The sequence below is a fragment of the Hyla sarda genome, chromosome 8 (assembly GCF_029499605.1).
Source record: "Hyla sarda isolate aHylSar1 chromosome 8, aHylSar1.hap1, whole genome shotgun sequence".
In the NCBI taxonomy this organism is placed as follows: domain Eukaryota; kingdom Metazoa; phylum Chordata; class Amphibia; order Anura; family Hylidae; genus Hyla; species Hyla sarda.
In genome coordinates, this window is record NC_079196.1 from 211,693,941 (window position 1) to 211,714,598 (window position 20,658).

Below are 20,658 nucleotides of genomic sequence, written 5' to 3' on the forward strand. Positions count from 1 at the left end.
CTGTGTACATACATTACATTACTTATCCTGTACTGATCCTGAGTTATATCCTGTATTATACTCCAGAGCTGTACTCACTATTCTGCTGGTGAGATCACTGTGTACATACATTACATTACTTATCCTGTGCTGATCCTGAGTTATATCCTGTATTATACTCCAGAGCTGTACTCACTATTCTGCTGGTGAGGTCACTGTGTACATACATTACATTACTTATCCTGTACTGATCCTGAGTTATATCCTGTATTATACCCCAGAGCTGTACTCACTATTCTGCTGGTGAGGTCACTGTGTACATACATTACATTACTTATCCTGTACTGATCCTGAGTTATATCCTGTATTATACTCCAGAGCTGTACTCACTATTCTGCTGGTGGGGATCACCGTTTACATACATTACATTATATGACCGGTCTCACCTTTGCTTCCAGCAGTTATAAAGAGAAGAGACTCTGTGTCCTGATCTCTGCCGATCAGATCGCGGGAGTCGGGGAGAAGCAGCACAACTTCCACACTCTATCGAAGGAAGAAAAAAAAAAATGTATATAAAATTATATATCACAATAATAATCACAATAATAATCACAATAATAATAATAACCACAATAATAATAATCACAATAATAATAATAATCACAATAATAATAATAATCACAATAATAATAATCACAATAATAATAATAATCACAATAATAATCACAATAACCACAATAATAATCACAATAATAATAATAATATTCACAATAATAATATTCACAATGATAATCACAATAATAATAATAACCACAATAATAATAACCACAATAATAATAATAATCACAATAATAATAATCATAATAATAATAGTAATAATAATAATAATAAATAATATTAAAGGAGATGTCCTGCCTCGGCCGGTGATAGGCTGAAGCGCCGTGAGACGTAACAGGCTAAAGGAAGTAGGAATAAAACAGCCCGTTGCGGAGCTCCGGGGCAACAAATGGAGGCAAGTGAAAGTTTGTTTTGTCTTTTTTTGCAGCCCGGGCAGGACGGAATAGAAAAAGTCTGCGCCAGACATCTTTAATATTAATAATAAAAATAATAAAGCAACTAAAATATCTATTCTCTACCATTACAGGCAGAGGGGGTGGGCACTGACCTCATACACGGGAACCGTCCTCTTTGGCGTCTTTGTCTCCAGGTCCCACACGGCGCAGATCTTATCCCGGCCTGAGCTGCAAACCAAAGGACAAGTCAAATGTGGGGTTAGGGTTATAACTAGAGATGAGCGAACTTACAGTAAATTCGATTCGTCACGAACTTCTCGGCTCGGCAGTTGATGACTTTTCCTGCATAAATTAGTTCAGCTTTCCGGTGCTCCCGTGGGCTGGAAAAGGTGGATACAGTCCTAGGAGACTCTTTCCTAGGACTGTATCCACCTTTTCCAGCCCACCGGAGCACCGGAAAGCTGAACTAATTCACGCAGGAAAAGTCAGCAACTGCCGAGCCGAGGAGTTCGTGACGAATCGAATTTACTGTAAGTTCGCTCATCTCTAGTTAGAAGCACTATTTGCAAAAATGTAGGGTAAAACACACCTTGTGCAGTGGTCTCCAAACTGTAGACCTCCAGCTGTTGCAAAACTACAACTCCCAGCATGCCCGGACAGCCGTTGGCTGTCCGGGCATGCTGGGAGTTGTAGTTTTGCAACAGCTGGAGGTCCACAGTAAGAAGACCCAGTGCTACCCGCAACAATCAGATTCACTTACCTGATCATGGTGTCTCCGTCCGCAGAGAAGCACAAGGAGGTGACGGCGCTGTAGTGAGTCTCCAAGACGCACAGACACTTGCTGGATTTCAGATCCCAGATCCGGATCTTGTAGTCCATGGAGGAGGAGAAGAGCTGCAGCCGGGCCATGTCAGGATGGAACTGCACCAGACTGGAAAAGGGAGAAAATGGACAGTAAGGAGCGGGGACTGGGCTGCAATACCAGACACAGAACAAGAGGGGCGCTGTTTGTAGAAGGCAGACGTGTTTTTCTAGATGTGGGAAAAGTCATGTTTACAGCAGCGTGGCCCCAAATGGCCTATAATACTTACTGGACCACGCCGGAGGAGCCCTTCAGGTTGTGGGTGCAGTACTGCTTGAGCACATCCCAGATCTTGATGGTGCTGTCACAGCCTCCTATAGGTGAAGAACCATAAGGAAATACAGTCATCTATGTACTTACGGCTGCACAGGGTCAATAGGTCAACAGATCAGCAGTCAAATATGTAGTAATAATAATAATAATGATAGATAATGACAATAATAATGGTGACAATAATAATAATTGTAATAATAATTATATTAAAGGGGTACTCCGGTGGAAATCTTTTTTTTTTTTTTTTTTTTTTTATCAACTGGTGCCAGAAAGTTAAACAGATTTGTAAATGACTTCTATTTAAAAAAAAAAAAAAATATTAATCCTTCCAGTACTTATTAGCTGCTGAATACTACAGAGGAAATTATTTTCTTTTTGGAACACAGTGCTCTCTGCTGACATCATGACCACATTTTAGGAACTGTCCAAAGCAGCATATGTTATCTATAGGGGAATTTTCTCCTACTCTGGACAGTTCTTAAAATGGACAGAGATGTCAGCAGAGAGCACTGTGTTCCTAAAAGAAAAGAATTTCCTCTGTAGTATTCAGCAGCTAATAAGTACAGGAAGGATTAAGATTTTTTTAATAGAAGTAATTTTCTAATCTGTTTAATTTTCTGGCACCAGCTGATTTAAAAAAAAAAAAAAAAAAAAGTTTTCCACCGGAGTACCCCTTTAAAGTACAAGTTTCATGTTAAAAAAAAAAAACATATCCCCCAAACTTATCCCCTATAAGTTTTAGATCACGGGGGGGGGGGGGGTCCGAGCGCAGGACCTACCGCAATCTCCTCTTTGTGGCGGCGCATTCCATAACTTGCATAACCTGCAGTCTGACGAATTTCCGCACAGAGATTTTCTGTGAGAACGTTTCGCCGTGTGAACATGGCCTAACTATACGGCAACTTGGTCGTGCAACAAGAAGACTGTGATGTTACACAGCATCATTACATCTATAGGTTGTCATTGTGGTCATGCTGCATTCTGTCTTAATCAAATTTGGACCTTAAAGGGGTACTCCGGCGCTTAGACATCTTATCCCCTATCCAAAGGATAGGGGATAAGATGCCTGATCGCGGGAGTCCCGCCGCTGAAGACCCCCGTGATCTTGCACGCTAGTTTATGGGAGGGGGCGGGTGTGACGTCATGAGGGGGTGGGGCTATGACGTCACGAGCTCCCGACTCCAGCGTTCAGAACAGTTTGTTCAAAACGCTCAGCAGCGGAGTACCCCTTTAAGGTCCGATCCCAGCCCCCTCAATGCAAGTCTATGGGAGGGGGCGTGACGGACGTCACGCCGCCTCCCATAGACTTGCATTGAGGGGGCGGGGTGTGACGTCATGAAGGGGTGGGGCTATGACGTCACGAGCTCACAGCTCCAGCGTTCGGAACAGTTTTTTCCCCCTTTAAAGGGGAACTCCGCTGCTCAGCGTGTGGAGAAAAATGTTCCAAGCGCTTAGAGCCAGCGCCTGGGGACTCGTGATGTCACGTGACATCACGAGTCCCCAGCGCCGGCTCTAAGCGTACAGAACATTTTGCTACGAGCGCTGAGCAGCGGAGTGCCCCTTTAATCTGACGTGGTGGTTGCAAGAAGGTGTAATATAAGGTGTGAGCCCGCTTTAAAAACAACGACTGTAAAGCTGTCGTAAAAAGGTGGTAATCATTAAAGGGTTAAGTGACATAGCACAGCGATTGCATGCTTGCCCGCCAGGATCGTACCTGTAGCCAGCAAGGTAGAGGTAGAGTCAAAGGTCATGCTGGAGACTGGCGCCATGTGGATTGCTTTCCAGGTGCGGATGCACGTGCCCTCCTGCCACTGCCACTGTTTCAGTAGGAGAGCGCGGCTGCTGGTCACCAGAACCTGCAGGAAAAACAATTACAAGGCAACGTCCCACCATTGCATCCAATACTTCTTATATTAAAAGAATATGACCTTTAACCCCTTAAGGACTCAGCCCATTTTGGCCTTAAGGACTCAGACAATTTAATTTTTACGTTTTCATTTTTTCCTCCTCGCCTTCTAAAAATCATAACTCTTTTATATTTTCATCCACAGACTAGTATGAGGGCTTGTTTTTTGCGCGACCAGTTGTCCTTCGTAATGACATCACTCATTATATCATAAAATGTATGGTGCAACCAAAAAACACTATTTTTGTGGGGAAATTAAAACGAAAAACGCAATTTTGCTAATTTTGGAAGGTTTTGTTTTCACGCCGTACAATTTATGGTAAAAATGACATGTGTTCTTTATTCTGAGGGTCAATACGATTAAAATGATACCCATTATTATATACTTTTATATTATTGTTGCGCTTAAAAAAAATCACAAACTTTTTAACCAAATTAGTACGTTTATAATCCCTTTATTTTGATGACCTCTAACTTTTTTATTTTTCCGTATAAGTGGCGGTATGGGGGCTCATTTTTTGCGCCATGATCTGTACTTTTTTTTGATACCACATTTGCATATAAAAAACTTTTAATACATTTTTTATAAATTTTTTTTTAATAAAATGTATTAAAAAAGTAGGAATTTTGGACTTTTTAAATTTTTTTTCGTTCACGCCGTTCACCGTACGGGATCATTAACATTTTATTTTAATAGTTCGGACATTTACACACGCGGCGATACCAAATATGTCTATAGAAAAAGTTTTTTACGCTTTTTGGGGGTAAAATAGGAAAAAACGGACGTTTTACTTTTTTATTGGGGGAGGGGATTTTTCACTTTTTTTTTACTTTTACTTTTACATTTTTTAACATTTTTTTTTACACTTGAATAGTCCCCATAGGGGACTATTCATAGCAATACCATGATTGCTAATACTGATCTGTTCTATGTATAGGACATAGAACAGATCAGTATTATCGGTCATCTCCTGCTCTGGTCTGCTCGATCACAGACCAGAGCAGGAGACGCCGGGAGCCGCACGGAGGAAGGTGAGGGGACCTCCGTGCGGCGTTATGAATGATCGGATCCCCGCAGCAGCGCTGCGGGCGATCCGATCGTTCATTTAAATGGCGAACTGCCGCAGATGCCGGGATCTGTATTGATCCCGGCACCTGAGGGGTTAATGGCGGACGCCCGCGAGATCGCGGGCGTCAGCCATTGCCGGCGGGTCCCTGGCTGCGATCAGCAGCCGGGATCAGCCGCGCATGACACGGGCATCGCTCCGATGCCCGCGGTTATGCTTAGGACATAAATGTACGTCCTGGTGCGTTAAGTACCACCTCACCAGGACGTACATTTACGTCCTGCGTCCTTAAGGGGTTAAAGGGGTACTCCAGAGAAAACCTTTTTTTTTTTTTCAAATCAACTGGCTCCAGAAAATTATACAGATTTGTAAATGACTTCTATGGAAAAAAAATCTTAATCCTTCCAGTACTTATCAGCTCCTGAATTTGAGCCATTCTTTTCTGTCTGACCAAAGTGCTCTCTGCTGACACCTGTCTGTCTAGAGTAGGAGAAAATCCCCATAGCAAACCTTTTGGACAGTTCCTGAGAAAGACAGAGGTGTCAGCAGAGAGCACTGTTGTCAGACAGAAAACAACACAACTTCAGCAGCTGATAAGTACCAGAAGGATTAAAGGGGTACTCCAGGGGGGGAAACCTTTTTTTTATATCAACTGGTGCCAGAAAGTTAAACAGATTTGTAAATGACTTCTATTAAAAAAAATCTTTAAACTTCCAGTACTTATCAGCTGCTGTATGCTACAGAGGAATTTATTTTCTTTTTGAATTTCTTTTCTGTCTGACCACAGTGCTCTCTGCTGACACCTCTGTCCATGTCAGGAACTGTCCAGAGCAGGAGAAAATCCCCATTGCAAACCTCTCCTGCTCTGGACAGTTCCTGACACGGACAGAGGTGTCAGCAGAGAGCACTGTGGTCAAGACAAAAAAGAAATTCAAAAAGAAAAGAATTTCCTCTGTAGCATACAGCTGCTTATAAGTACTGGAAGAGTAAAGAATTTTTTTTAATAGAAATCATTTACAAATCTGTTTAAACTTTCTGGCACCAGTTGATTTATAAAAAAAAAAAAAAAAAAAAAAAAAAAAAGGAGTACCCCTTTAAGATTTTTAATAGAAGTAATTTACAAATCTGCTTAACTTTCTGGAGCCAGTTGATCTGAAAAAATAAATAAATAAAATTGTTTTTCACTGGAGTACCCCTTTAAGGACTGTCCTTATAAACAGCTCCAATTCAAAGATATGCGTCTCCGTGGTTACAGACTACAGACAAACGCTGTGTAGTCTGATTATGCAGTCATACTCCCTACCATATGTCCCTGTGAATTTAGGCTAGCGAGTAATAGGGAACAGATGGGGCAAGAGCGGAAGGTGCAGGATCAGATGGCGCAGGAGTAGACAACAAAGAATTTATTTGTAGCCTGTAACTAGAGATGAGCGAACTTACAGTAAATTCGATTCGTCACGAACTTCTCGGCTCGGCAGTTGATGACTTTTCCTGCATAAATTAGTTCAGCCTTCAGGTGCTCCGGTGGGCTGGAAAAGGTGGATACATTCCTAGGAAAGAGTCTCCTAGGACTGTATCCACCTTTTCCAGCCCACCGGAGCACCGGAAAGCTGAACTAATTTATGCAGGAAAAGTCATCAACTGCCGAGCCGAGAAGTTCGTGACGAATCGAATTTACTGTAAGTTCGCTCATTTTACCTGTAACCATAGAGACGCATAGCTCAGCATAAGAGCTGTATACACAAAACGGCAGAATATTCTTAATCAATACTATTTGCTATGTTGCATATTTTTCTTTCTTCGTCTAAAGACATAAAATTAAAATGGTACGGTCATTTATCTCTAATATGAAGAGAAATTTTTAGACTATACATCTTCTTACCTCATCGTCGGGGCTGAGTACGAAACACGTGATGTCCTCCTGATCATCCTGAAAAAAAAAATGGTACGTGGTAAGTGTCTCAATCAGTGTTTCCGAACCAGGGTGCCTCCAGCTGTTGCAAAACTACAACTCCCAGCATGCCCGGACAGCCGTTGGCTGTCCGGGCATGCTGGGAGTTGTAGTTTTGCAACAGCTGGAGGCACCGTGGTTGGGAGAGACTGGTCTACATAACACATCTGGAGGAATAAACACTGATCATTAAGACACCACCCCCCCCCCGCTGGTTCTTGTGTCTCATTAACCTTCTTACCTGTTCTATAGAACGGACGATGGCTCCGGTGGAGATCTCTAAGACATTCAGCTTGTTACCACAGATGCAAACTAGTTGTGTCCCATCCTTATTGAGCTGTCAGGAAAAGATCAATATCATCAGATCATAATAGGCAGGGACCATATTAAAGGGGTTGTCTGGGGAGCGAAGTGCTGGAAGAACATCATGCAGCTATTGGACATCCCCACTTGTATATCAGGGGGTGTATGTGGAGGAGAAGAAGAGGGAATGCCTTTATGTAAGATTGTTATATGAGGAGATAAATAGATATGAGATAGATAGATAGATAGATAGATAGATAGATATGAGATAGATAGATAGATAGATATGAGATAGATAGATAGATAGATATGAGATAGATAGATAGATAGATAGATATGAGATAGATAGATAGATAGATAGATAGATGAGATAGAGAGATAGATAGATATGAGATAGATAGATATGAGATAGATAGATATGAGATAGATAGATATGAGATAGATAGAGAGATAGATAGATAGATATGAGATAGATATAGATGGATATGAGATAGATATAGATGGATATGAGATAGATATAGATGGATATGAGATAGATATAGATGGATATGAGATAGATATAGATGGATATGAGATAGATATAGATGGATATGAGATAGATATAGATGGATATGAGATAGATATAGATGGATATGAGATAGATATAGATAGATATGAGATAGATAGATATGAGATAGATAGATATGAGATAGATAGATATGAGATAGATAGATATGAGATAGATAGATATGAGATAGATAGATATGAGATAGATAGATATGAGATAGATAGATATGAGATAGATAGATATGAGATAGATAGATATGAGATAGATAGATATGAGATAGATAGATATGAGATAGATAGATATGAGATAGATAGATATGAGATAGATAGATATGAGATAGATAGATATGAGATAGATAGATATGAGATAGATAGATATGAGATAGATAGATATGAGATAGATAGATATGAGATAGATAGATATGAGATAGATAGATATGAGATAGATAGATATGAGATAGATAGATATGAGATAGATAGATATGAGATAGATAGATATGAGATAGACAGATAGATATGAGATATATAGATAGATAGATATGAGATAGATATGAGATAGATATGAGATAGATAGATATGAGATAGATAGATATGAGATAGATAGATATGAGATAGATAGATAGATAGATATGAGATAGATAGATAGATATGAGATAGATAGATATGAGATAGATAGATATGAGATAGATAGACAGATATGAGATAGATAGATAGATAGATAGATATGAGATAGATAGATATGAGATAGATAGATATGAGATAAGATGATAGATAGATACCTGCACTTTTCCTCCTTTATAGAATGGTTCAAATTTCTTCTCTACAGCATAACTAAAAAATACAAACACAGTTAGAAATTCTGCAAAAATCATCATAGACCTATTGTTTATTGGTTGAGCCCTCTCCATCTAGTCATGAAGACCCCCAGTTAAAAGGGTACTTTGGTGGAAAACCATTTATAAAAAACAAAAAAAAAAAAAAAAAAAATGGTGGCAGAAAGTTATACAGATTTGTAAATGACTTCTCTTTGAAAATCTTAACTCTTCCAGTACTTATCAGCTCCTGTATATCAGTATACTGCAAAAGAAGTTATATAGTTCTTTTCAGTCTGACCACAGTGCTCTCTGCTGACACTTCTGTCCATGTCAGGAACTGTCCAGAGCAGGATAGATTTGCTATGGGGATTTGCTGCTCCTCTAGTCAGAACTACACAACTTCCTCTGGAGCATACAGCAGCTGATAAGTACAGAAAGGATTAAGACTTTTATATAGAAGTATTTTACAAATCTGTAGAGCTGGGCGGTATGACCAAATATGTGTATCACGGTATTTTTGTAACTTATGGCGGTTTCACGGTATATGACGGTATTTCCCTAGCTCCCTCCCAGCCCAGCGCTGTCCCCATCAGGGTAAATACTCAAATATCACCCGCAAGCGCTGCCCTCCTCGTCATCCTGTTTGTTGCGGGCCACCGGCGCTGACACTCTATACCAGTGGTATTCAACCTGCGGACCTCCAGATGTTGCAAACCCACAACTCCCAGCATGCCTGGCCATGCTGAGAGTTGTAGTTCAGGCAACATCTGGAGGTCCGCAGGTTGAAGACCACTGCTCTATACTGTACGCTATGCCCGGGCTGCAAAAGCGCTGCGCTGTCCCCATCGGGGTAAAGACTCACATATCACCTGCAAGCGCTGCCCTCCTTGTCTTCCTGTTTGTTGCGGCCGCCGGCGCTGACACTCTACTGTACACTATGCCCGGGTTGCATAATGTAAACATAATAAACTTTTACACACGTTCCGACGTCGGCCTTACGCTGGGGACGGGAACGTCGGAGAGCCGTCAGCCTATCACAAGGCTGCAGCGATGTTCTGCCTCGGCCGGTGATAGGTTGAGCCCAATGTCATGTGAGGAGCCGGCTTCTTACATGACAGTGCGCTCAGTCTATCACCGGCCGAGGTGGAACATCGCTGCAGCCTTGTGATAGGCTGACGGCTCTCCGACGTTCCCATTCCCTTGGAAGCAGGTCCGGACCGACGTGGAAGGCGAGTTTATTTTGTTTACCTTTTGCAGCCCAGGCATAGCGTACAGTATAGAGCAGTGGTCTTCAACCTGCGGACCTCCAGATGTTTCCTGAACTACAACTCTCAGCATGCCCGGACAGCCAAAGGCATACTGGGAGTTGTAGGTTTGCAACATCTGGAGGTCTGCAGGTTGAGTGTCAGCTCCGGTGGCCCACAAACAAACAGGACGAGGAGGGCAGCGCTTGCGGGTGATATGTGAGTATTTACCCCGACGGGGACAGTGCTGGGCTGATAATTTATTTGGGGGGGGGGGGGGGGGTTGGAGCAGAACAGCGCCTGCGGGTCACATATGATCATATGATTAGTTCCCCGATGTGGGGACAGCGCAGCGCTGGGCTGATAATTCATTCCCGAGGGGGAGGGGCCAAACCGGTATTGCGGTATGGGGAAAAATTCATATCGTGCAGGACAAAAAATTCGGTATTCGGTATGAACCGGTATACCGCCCAGCCCAACAAATCTGTATAAAACTTTCTGGCACCTGTTGATTAAAAAAAAAAATTATGTATTCCACCGGAGTACCCCTTTAAGCCAAGGGGCTGTCTAATCTCTCTCTCTTCCGAGAGTAAAGGTGCTGTACATGCATGTAACAGGATATAAAGTAAAAGAGGGACCCCCCCAGTCTCACAGACCACCCGTCGGGAACACGTTTTGACATAGTATAGGGGTTAATCCACTTATTTACTTAGTTTTCCTTACCCACGGCCGCTGCGTTTTCACGTCAGTGGGCTGGACCCGAGTGCTGGGCATCCATGTGAGAAGTGTTCCCGACGGGTGGTCTCCATGGAGACGGCGGTGCTGTAAGCGCCGCCGTTGCCATGGAGGCTTTCGGTTGGTGGTCACGTGTTAGCTCCTGTGGTCATGTGATCGCATGGCGCCCCACGTGACTGGCCAGGCATCCCGGAAACAGGATGTGAATAGATTAAGAGATTTTTTGGCGCAGGCGCATACTGTTTGTATACAAGCCAAACGTGGCAAACGGCATGGCAACAGAGCGGGTAGGCGTTTTCTGTATATGTATATTTAATCAATGTTTATATGCATCAGTGGTGTATTATTAACTATTATTATGATGGAGTCTTGTATATTCAGGCCACATTGCTTTTAAACTTTCACTGTGACACTGTACACATTATATATGTACCTATGGTACTCTTAAGCACTTTATTTTTTAAATTGCACTGTAATTTTATGTATTTTTATCACTGTATTGATTAATTATGTAATTACTGGGCTGGGTATATAACCCCAGCCTGTGTGTGGTATCACTATGCTTGAAAAAAGCTCCATTGAGGGGCTGAAACGTCGCACTGTTTGACATGTGGAATAAATAAGTTATTTTTTTGGATATTTGGAGTGCCGCACCATTTTTTGGAAGTTATCAATTGGCTGTGATTGAGCCTGAGGAGCTGGCACCCGTCTACTGTGGTATAGTAGTGCTGCATTTTTTTTGGGACATATATATATATATATATATATATATTAATATATATATACACACACACACATTGCCCCTAGAAATGTAAACATGTCACCAAGCACAGCAAGCAGAGATCTTGACATATGCTGAACAGGTGACAGAGTATATATGGAAGTTGTAAAGCTTTATTAAACACAGAATACCAATTATGACAATAGTACATGTGGCAACCAAAAGCAACTGCAGGCAGCAAAGCCACAGTGCGGCTGGGACTTGTAGTACCACACATGCAGTGATACTGCCAGAGAACTATAGCACTCCCCCTTACTTGGTCTTGAACTGTACAGCGGAGGCCGCCATGTTTCCCGTCTAATCCCGTCCTCCCGCTGATCAGCACCATTCAGTCAGCGCACACGAGGATAGCAACATCACATGTGTCCGTACAGTGCGGCACACTTCCGGCGCCATCATTCTACGTCACACCGAAGTGACAGGAAGTACCGCGGCCGCCATCTTTCTATACCCAAAACGATGTTTAACACTTTAAAAACACTGAGTAGAATTATACAAAGTGGTCACTGAATAGGTCTAGCAACTTTCCAGCGTCTTATTGTAAAACAGCAAGTCAGCTGTTGCAAAAGTACAGTTCCCAGCATGCAGCTGTCAGGGCATGCTGAGAGTTGTGGGTTTGCAACAGGTTCAGGAGAACCACAGGTTCAGGAGAAACAGTAATTAAGTAGTGGGTCAATGAGAAAGTTATGTGTGTACTAACCAAGGTGCCTCCAGCTGTTGCAAAACTACAACTCCATGGACCATGGCGATTTCCTGGGGGCTCTATCTAAGGGTGCGTTCACACGGAGTAAATCAAGAGTAATTCACCCTGAAAAATTTACGGGCGGAAAAAAGAATTTTATTTATGTGGGAAATTTGCGCGGAATTGCGTGCGGAAATGGGGGAGAAAGAGGTGAAGGGTTTTTCAGCCATTTCCGCGCAAAGAAAGAAATTTTTTTTTTACCATTGACTTCAATTGATTTCTTCTAGCGGATTCCGCTTGAAGGGGCAACTATCTATCGGGGTCAACCTATTCGGGGCACCTACGTAATGGGGTAAGGGACATGTCTACCCACTGGAGCGACCTAACTATCTAATGGCGGGGGACCTACGTGCTCTTTTCCAACCCACATATCTAACCACTCTACTATGTGGGACACCAAGGGGGACATTATTACTAGAGATGAGCGAACTTACAGTAAATTTGATTCGTCACGAACTTCTCGGCTTGGCAGTTGATGACTTTTCCTGCATAAATTAGTTCAGCTTTCCGGTGCTCCCGTGGGTAGGAAAAGGTGGATACATTCCTAGGAGAATCTTTCCTAGGACTGTATTCACCTTTTCCAGCCCACCGGAGCTCCAGAAAGCTGAACTAATTTAAGCAGGAAAAGTCAGCAACCGCCAAGCTGAGAAGTTCGTGACGAATCGAATTTACTGTAAGTTCGCTCATCTCTAATTATTACTGTTTGTGGAAATACAGGTCTTGGAAAAGTAAAATATTTGTTTTTTTCCAGCAGGTTCTGCAGATACAACTCGAAGTTGGAATAAATCCTCATGACGGTCTGAACTAGTTGGAAAAGAAGAAGAATGAGAACGGCTCCGATGAGACATCACCTGTGAGTAGCCATAGTCACCGTAATCACTTATATGTAGTGTTGCCACCCAAAAAATACCGGTCATGCTAATTAGCATAATTAATTATATATGCGTGACATCACAGGATACTTATATGCGGGGGGAAATTTTGTACTATTCTGACCCCTATAACCTTTTTATTCCTCCTTATACGGGGCCTGTATGAGGGGTCATTTTTTGCGCGCCGATCTGTAGTTTTTAACAGTACCCTTTTTGTTTCGATGGGACTTTTTGATCGCTTTTGATTTATTAAATTCGGGAGTTGCAGTTAGTTACTAACTACAACTCCCAGCACGCCCTGATGAAGGAGCTGCCCCAAAGGAAAACTATAACTCCCAACAGGTTGGACTATATAGTAGTAAATAGTATTGGTCAGTGATTTCCAACCAGGGGTGCCTCCAGCTGTTGCAAAACTACAACTCCCAGCATGCCCTGATACAGCCTGTGGCTCAGCAGCTGCCCCAAAGGTAAACTATAACTCCCAACAGGTTGGACTATATAGTAGTAAATAGTATAGGTCAGTGATTTCCAACCAGGGGTGCCTCCAGCTGTTGCAAAACTACAACTCCCAGCATGCCCTGATAGAGCCTGTGGCTCAGCAGCTGCCCCAAAGGAAAACTATAACTCCCAACAGGTTGGACTATATAGTAGTAAATAGTATAGGTCAGTGATTTCCAACCAGGGGTGCCTCCAGCTGTTGCAAAACTACAACTCCCAGCATGCCCTGACACAGCCTGTGGCTCAGCAGCTGCCCCAAAGGAAAACTATAACTTCCAACAGGTTGGACTATATAGTAGTAAATAGTATAGGTCAGTGATTTCCAACCAGGGGTGCCTCCAGCTGTTGCAAAACTACAACTCCCAGCATGCCCGGACAGCCGTTGGCTGTCCGGGCATGCTGGGAGTTGTAGTTTTGCAACAGCTGGAGGCACTCTGGTTGGGAAACACTGGTATAGGTTATGGTGCAACATTCCAGGAGTCGGAGGATTGGTTGGATAAATATCGGCCATTGCATTGACGGTATTTTTATTATAAAAATACCAGCAGGGTGGCCCAAATACCGGCCAGGGGGCAACCCTACTTATATGGCCTGTCATGGTAATAATGGTGGATGTTGTCAGTTCATTATTTGTACATACGAGAATAGTAAAGAAGGAAGCTACGCGTGGTTGGGGGTCCGACTGAGGGAGAAGTTAATGGCGTTAATGACTTGTCCCTCTGCTCTCAGTAGTGTGGAGGCCATTGGCGTAGTTTCCATTTATGCCGTTCTATCTTTTTCAATTCTTGGTAATGATGCTGTGATTACTGAAAATGATTAAAATTTAGTTTGAAAAGAAAAAAAAAAACACAAAAAAACACACACAACTTCATTTGAGCAATTTATTATAAATGTTGATATGATGATGTGTGCAAAAACATTGTCCTATAATATAATATAAAACTTCCAAATCACAGCATCTCTAGCAAATTTTTCCTGGGGGGGGGGGGGGGCTAATAATTTTATGTTAAAGGGGTACTCTGATGGAAAACTTTTTTTTTATTTTTATTTTTTTTTAAATGAACTGGTGTCAGAAAGTTAAACAGATTTGTAAATTCTATAAAAAAAAATCTTCTATTAAAAAATCTTTACCCTTCCAGTACTTATTAGCAGCTGTATGCTACAGTGGAAATTCTATTCTTTTTGAATTTCTTTTTTGTCTTGTCCACAGTGCTCTCTGCTGACACCTCTGTCTGTATCAGGAACTGTCCAGAGCAGCATAGGTTTGCTGTGGGGATTTTCTCCTGCTCTGGACAGTTCCTGATACGGGCATCAGGTGTCAGCAGAGAGCACTGTGGACAAGACAAAAAGAAATTCAAAAAAGAAAAGAATTTCCTCTATAGTTTACAGCTGCTAATAAGTACTGGAAGGGTAAAGATTTTTTAATAGAAGTAATTTACAAATCTGTTTAACTTTCTGGCACCACTATATATATATATATATATATATATATATATATATATATATATATATATATATATAAATAAAAAGTTTTCCACCAGAGTACCCCTTTAATTCTCTCTATATTGAAAATGTCTGCAACTTTCTAATATGCTTTGTATTTTAATTCCCTGCTATTTTTTTAAACTTCAGTTTGCTGTCAGTAAATGGGAGCACTAGCAGTGGAAAGCAGTTCGGCTCTTAAAGGGTGTATTGACACGTACAGCATCTGCTGCAGATTTCAAAGTGAATCATTTATGCACATGATACTGTACATGTGAATAGACCCTAAAGGGGTATTATTACGTGTTATTTTTATTTTTTTTGTTAGTTGTTTTTGTGAACAAGACCCATACCTGGAAGTACTGTGGTGCAAAGAATTTGATTTAGTATTATTTCTGACCTTTCCCAGAGTTCCCTGCGGCCAAAGACAATACGTCAGAAGTCACAGAGGTCACACCATGTGACCTCTGACATCTTGTAAATCCCTCCCACCGTTTAAGGGGTTCCATGCGGCAGAAGGAGCTCAGATACACTGCAGTGGGTTGGCGGATTGCATGGTGGGAGGGATTTACACGCTGTCAGAGGTCACATGGTCTTGGTGGAATGTGACCAGACACTGCAGCATAGCCGCACTCCCCGGAGACCATGTGACTTCTGACGTATTGTCTTCGACCTTTCCCGGAGTTCAGTGCAGTCAGAGACAACACTAAGTCAAATCCCTTGCACCACAGAACTTCCAGGTATGGGTCCTGTGCACAAAAATTAGAAAAAGCACCACACAGAACTAATAAATGCATATTACATATTAAAGGGGTTATCCAGGTAAAAACTTATATATATATCAACTGGCTCCAGAAAGTTAAACAGATTTGTAAATTACTTCTATAAAAAAAAAAACGTAATCCTTTCAGTACTTATGAGCTGCTGAAGTTGAGTTGTTCTTTTCTGTCAAGGTGCTCTCTGATGACACCTGTCTCGGGAACTGTCCAGAGTAGAAGCAAATCCCCATATCTACTCTGTGCAGTTCCCAAGACAAGCAAAGATGTCAGCAGAGAGCACTGTTGCCAGACAGAAAAGAACAACTCAACTTCAGCAGCTGATAATTGTTGGAAGGATTAAGATTTTTTAATAGAAGTAATTTACAAATTTGTTTAACTTTCTGGAGCCAGTTCATATATACATATATATATATATATATATATATATATATATATATAAAAATCCTGGAATATTCCTTTTACATAACCTGGCATCATAGGCTTAAAGAAATTAAAAAAACAAAACATAAAAAACGGAATACCCCTTTACATACACAAGAGAGAGTTCTTAGAGCGTTGCCTCAGTACCAACATCCACTGTTCACACAATCACCGGCAAGAAACCATAGAGGTAAAAAAAACATAATGTAATGTATATCAGAATGTTGGGAAAGTTTTCAATATTTAGGGTATAAGCATCACATGTACAGGATTACCTGCAGGTATCAATGGTAACTAAATGACTGAAGACAGCATCAAATCTGCAGCAGGTTCTGTGTGTGTAAATAAACACTTAAAAAAAAAGGGAAAAAATTACAATGTAATGGCTCATTCACACTACAAAGATATTTTGGGCAGAGATTCTGCCGAAAAATGGTGCTGGCGAACCCGTAATGTGAATGGGGCAGCAGAATCCCATAGAGAAGAAGTGTGAACAGGCCCATAACTCAAAAGTATATATCCATTCACAAGTTGTGTGTGTGTGTATATATATATATATATATATATATATATATATATATATATATATGAAAAAATATATAATAAATAAATATATATATATATATATATATATGAACAAAAAATAAATATATATATATATATATATATATATATATATACAGTGGTCCCTCAAGTTACAATATTTATTGGTTCCAAGATGACCATTGTATGTTGAAACCATTGTATGTTGAGACCAGAACTCTATGGAAACCTGGTAATTGGTTCTAAAGGCACCAAATTGTCATCCAAAAATAGGAAAAAGTGAAAATTAAAGAAAAATAAGTAGATAACTAATATAGATAAAGCAAATCCATATAAAAGTGAGAAAAATCTGCTGGGAGCTGTAATCAATGTCTGTCAGTGTTTCCCAAGCAGGGAGCCTCCAGCTGTTGCAAAACTACAACTCCCAGCATGCCCAGACAGCCAAAGGCTGTCCGGACATGCTGGGAGTTGTAGTTTTGCAACAGCTGGGGGCACCCTGCTTGGGAAACACTGGTCTATGTAGAGGACAGGAGCTTCTTCAGGGTCCTGTACAGTACATGCAATGTCCTAAAAAAAAGTAACATGGAGCCGCCCTCACCTGATGCCCAAAGGAACAGGTAACCCTGGCACAGGTAAAGAGTACAGAACATGTAATACCTTCCTGTACTGTAGGGGGCGCTACCAGACCCCAGTCAGTGCATACACTTCAGGAATACAGGGGTTTTACCAGTAAAATGCCCATTCTGATTGGTCAGTTTTTCCGCCCATTGACACGTTTCACAGATCTGGCCTGTCTGTAGTATTGTATGTTGAGTCTGGTTTCAAGTTACAATGGTCCAGAAAAGACCATTGTATGTTGAAGCTATTGTATGTTGAGGCCATTGTAAGTTGAGGGATCACTGTATACAGATTATACCTCTTTCTTAAGCTCATATTTGCCAACAGAAAAATCATGGAAACCGAGCTGTGGAAGTCTATGCAAACCTTGGCCAAACGTGGTCACATTTGATAGGGGGGAGGGGGAGAGGGGGAATTTGGGTTAGGGCCAGGGCTCAAGTCCTGCAGCAACTCGTGGGAACTGATTTCCTGCACTTTTTTCACAGCAGGAACACCGTTTCCATTACAGGAGTCCTGCAGGGCCAGCCCTTGAGTGGAAATCTTGGGTGAGTTCCCACACATTTTTTCCCAGGACTTGACCCCTGGTTAGGGCTTAAAAAAAATCTGTCATCAGTGTCACCTGCACTAACCTGTCAGTACAGTCAGGTAGTGCAGGTGACACTGATGACAACGGTACTTACCTTGTCCCGGTCCATGCAGTCGTTCTTCGGTAATCTTCTCAGATTTCTTCAGCTCTGGGCCCGGCTTGGAGCATGGGTGGAGCTTAGTGATGTCACTGCTGCTGTTCTCTGCTGGGTCCTGCTGCTAGAGAACAGCAGCGGTGATGTCACTAAGCTCCGCCCATGGAGAAGATTACCGGAGATCCCCTGCACGGAACGGGACAGATTTCCTTTAAACGGGTATTCCAGGATTTTTATTTGACTATGCTACAGAGGCTGTAAAGTTAGTGTGAGAAGCAACACTGTGTGTGTACAGCTCTCTCCCTCGTGTTTCCAGCACCAGTGCACGGGCTAGCCGGCAGCGTCCCCGGACCGGATCAACGGTATAACAAAGGAATGTCCAGCGCCAAGTGCGATAAAACGACAGGTACTTTATTGTAGGATCAGCAGACACAAACTTACATTAGGCAGGAGTCGACGCGTTTCGGACCGTTACAGGTCCTTAGTCATGGCATAACACACAGGATAAAATCCAAACTTTAAATACTTTCTTAGGAACATCACATGTATCATGACATCACACTTAATAAAAACATATGGGAAACATGGAAATGGAACAATGGATGTGTATGAACACTTGAATTCAGGCAGAAAAAACCCACATAAAAAATGTATGCAATTATACAGCAGCCCTACACAAAGTAATAAACAAAAAATAAAAAAAAGTTTTTTATATAAAAAATGAATAAAATAAAAAAAAGATACATATATATACTGTACACATATACAGTGGTCCCTCAACATATGATATTAATTGGTTCCAGGAGAACCATCATATGTTGAAACCATCATATGTCGAGTACATATGTCTATGTAAAAATAGTAATTGGTTCTGGGGCCTTGGAACCATTGTATGTTGAATACATATCTCTATGGGAAACTGCTAATTGGTTCTGGGATGACCATTGTATGGGGAGTGTTTAACAAACCAGGGTGCCTCCAGCTGTTGCACAACTACAACTCCCAGCATGCATGTACAGCCATTGACTGTCTGGGCATTCTGGGAGTTATAGTTTTGCAACAGCTGGAGGCACACTGATAGGGAAACATTGATGTATGGGGTGTATAGTGTGTATATGTATTGTATGTGATGTGTGACATCGCATACAGTACTGTACAGTTCTTTAAATACCTTCAGGGGGGACAGAATGTCCTCCATTACCATCCTGCCGACTACAGCTCTATAGGAAAGGAAGGGGAGGGCAGCCAGCAGCTCATTGGATGCCTGCAGCAAGATGCTGCAGGCTATTGGCTATGGCTGCAATGGGGGGCGGGGCTTACACTGAGCTCACAGTGGAAGCCTGGACAGCATGTTAACAGGACAGCATGTGAGTAACAGGAGGCAGAACGGGGCACACGGGGCACATTAAACAACTATCTGTCAGTTGGTTAAGTTGTCAGAGCTGTCAGATAGCTGTTTGTATGATGGATCCGACACACAGCAGCATCATATGTCGAGGCTGCCTTCAACATACGATGGGGTCTGAGAGGCCATCATATGTTGAAATGATCATATGTCGAGGCCATCATAAGTCGAGGGGTCACTGTACATATATATACACACACACATACATACATATAAAAACAATAATAATAAGAATAAATAAAAATAAAAAAAACACGTCAATTGGTCACGACAGCCATTCAAGCACAGCCAGCACCTCAGGACGCATCGATCTTATCCTTTTGTGGACCTGATGAAGGCACATGTGAGTGCCGAAACGCGTTGTCCTGAAACATTTCAATAAATTGTCCTGTGCAACCATGGCATTTTGAGTCCATCCTTTGACAGCAGGAGCGCTCTACACAATTACCCACCTTTATCTACCCACTCTTCCATTTTCCAAGATCTGTAGATGTTTCTGCAAAATGTGTTTGATGGCATAGAACTGTTTACTCTAACTCGTAATGAAAACTGGTAATTTGGACTTGTTGGCTACATGTTCAGAGGATGAAGACTTGCGGTTGCTATTAGTAATGATGAGTAAATCTCGTTTGAGTTTTTTTTTTTTTTTTTTTTTGCTCTATTATAAGCGGTCTTCAAAATCTGTTCACTCTAGCCCCTAGCACTCAGCCTGTCATGGAGAACCCTGGATTCTCTCTCAAAAATAATATCACTAGAAACAATTTCTCCTAAGATGAACCCACTCCCCATAACGGATGTTATTACCGTATTTTTCGCCCTATAGGACGCACCGGCGTATAAGACGCACCCAATTTATAGGTGCAAAATCTAAAAAAAATAAAGATTTTGAACCCAATAGTGGTCTTCAACCTGTGGACCTCCAGATGTTGCAAAACTACAACTCCCAGCATGCCCGGACAGCCGTTGGCTGTCCGGGCATGCTGGGAGTTGTAGTTTTGCAACATCTGTAGTTTTGCAACATCTGCATAGGAGGTAATACTCACGTGTCCCCGCTGCTCCGGACCCGTCACCGCTGCCCTGGATGTCGCTCTGGAACGTCTCTGCTGCCGGCCGGGTATCCTCGCTCTCCGTCGCCATCATCAAG

At 41.9% G+C, this 20,658-nt stretch overlaps 1 protein-coding gene across 1 annotated transcript in view; it reads right to left on the reverse strand.

Moving 5' to 3' along the window:
- The window catches only part of TBL3 (transducin beta like 3), a 34,658-nt gene extending 22,804 nt beyond the window's left edge, over positions 1-11,854 (reverse strand). The window contains exons 1-9 of the mRNA XM_056533535.1: positions 11,732-11,854; positions 8,680-8,731; positions 7,293-7,388; positions 6,983-7,030; positions 3,842-3,983; positions 2,084-2,168; positions 1,753-1,923; positions 1,145-1,220; positions 426-522 (exon numbers count right to left, since the gene is read on the reverse strand). Coding sequence (XP_056389510.1) covers positions 426-522; positions 1,145-1,220; positions 1,753-1,923; positions 2,084-2,168; positions 3,842-3,983; positions 6,983-7,030; positions 7,293-7,388; positions 8,680-8,731; positions 11,732-11,763 — 799 coding nt within the window. The 5' untranslated portion in view covers positions 11,764-11,854. The remainder of the gene's footprint in view (positions 1-425; positions 523-1,144; positions 1,221-1,752; positions 1,924-2,083; positions 2,169-3,841; positions 3,984-6,982; positions 7,031-7,292; positions 7,389-8,679; positions 8,732-11,731) is intronic.
- Positions 11,855-20,658: the final 8,804 nt, after the last annotated feature.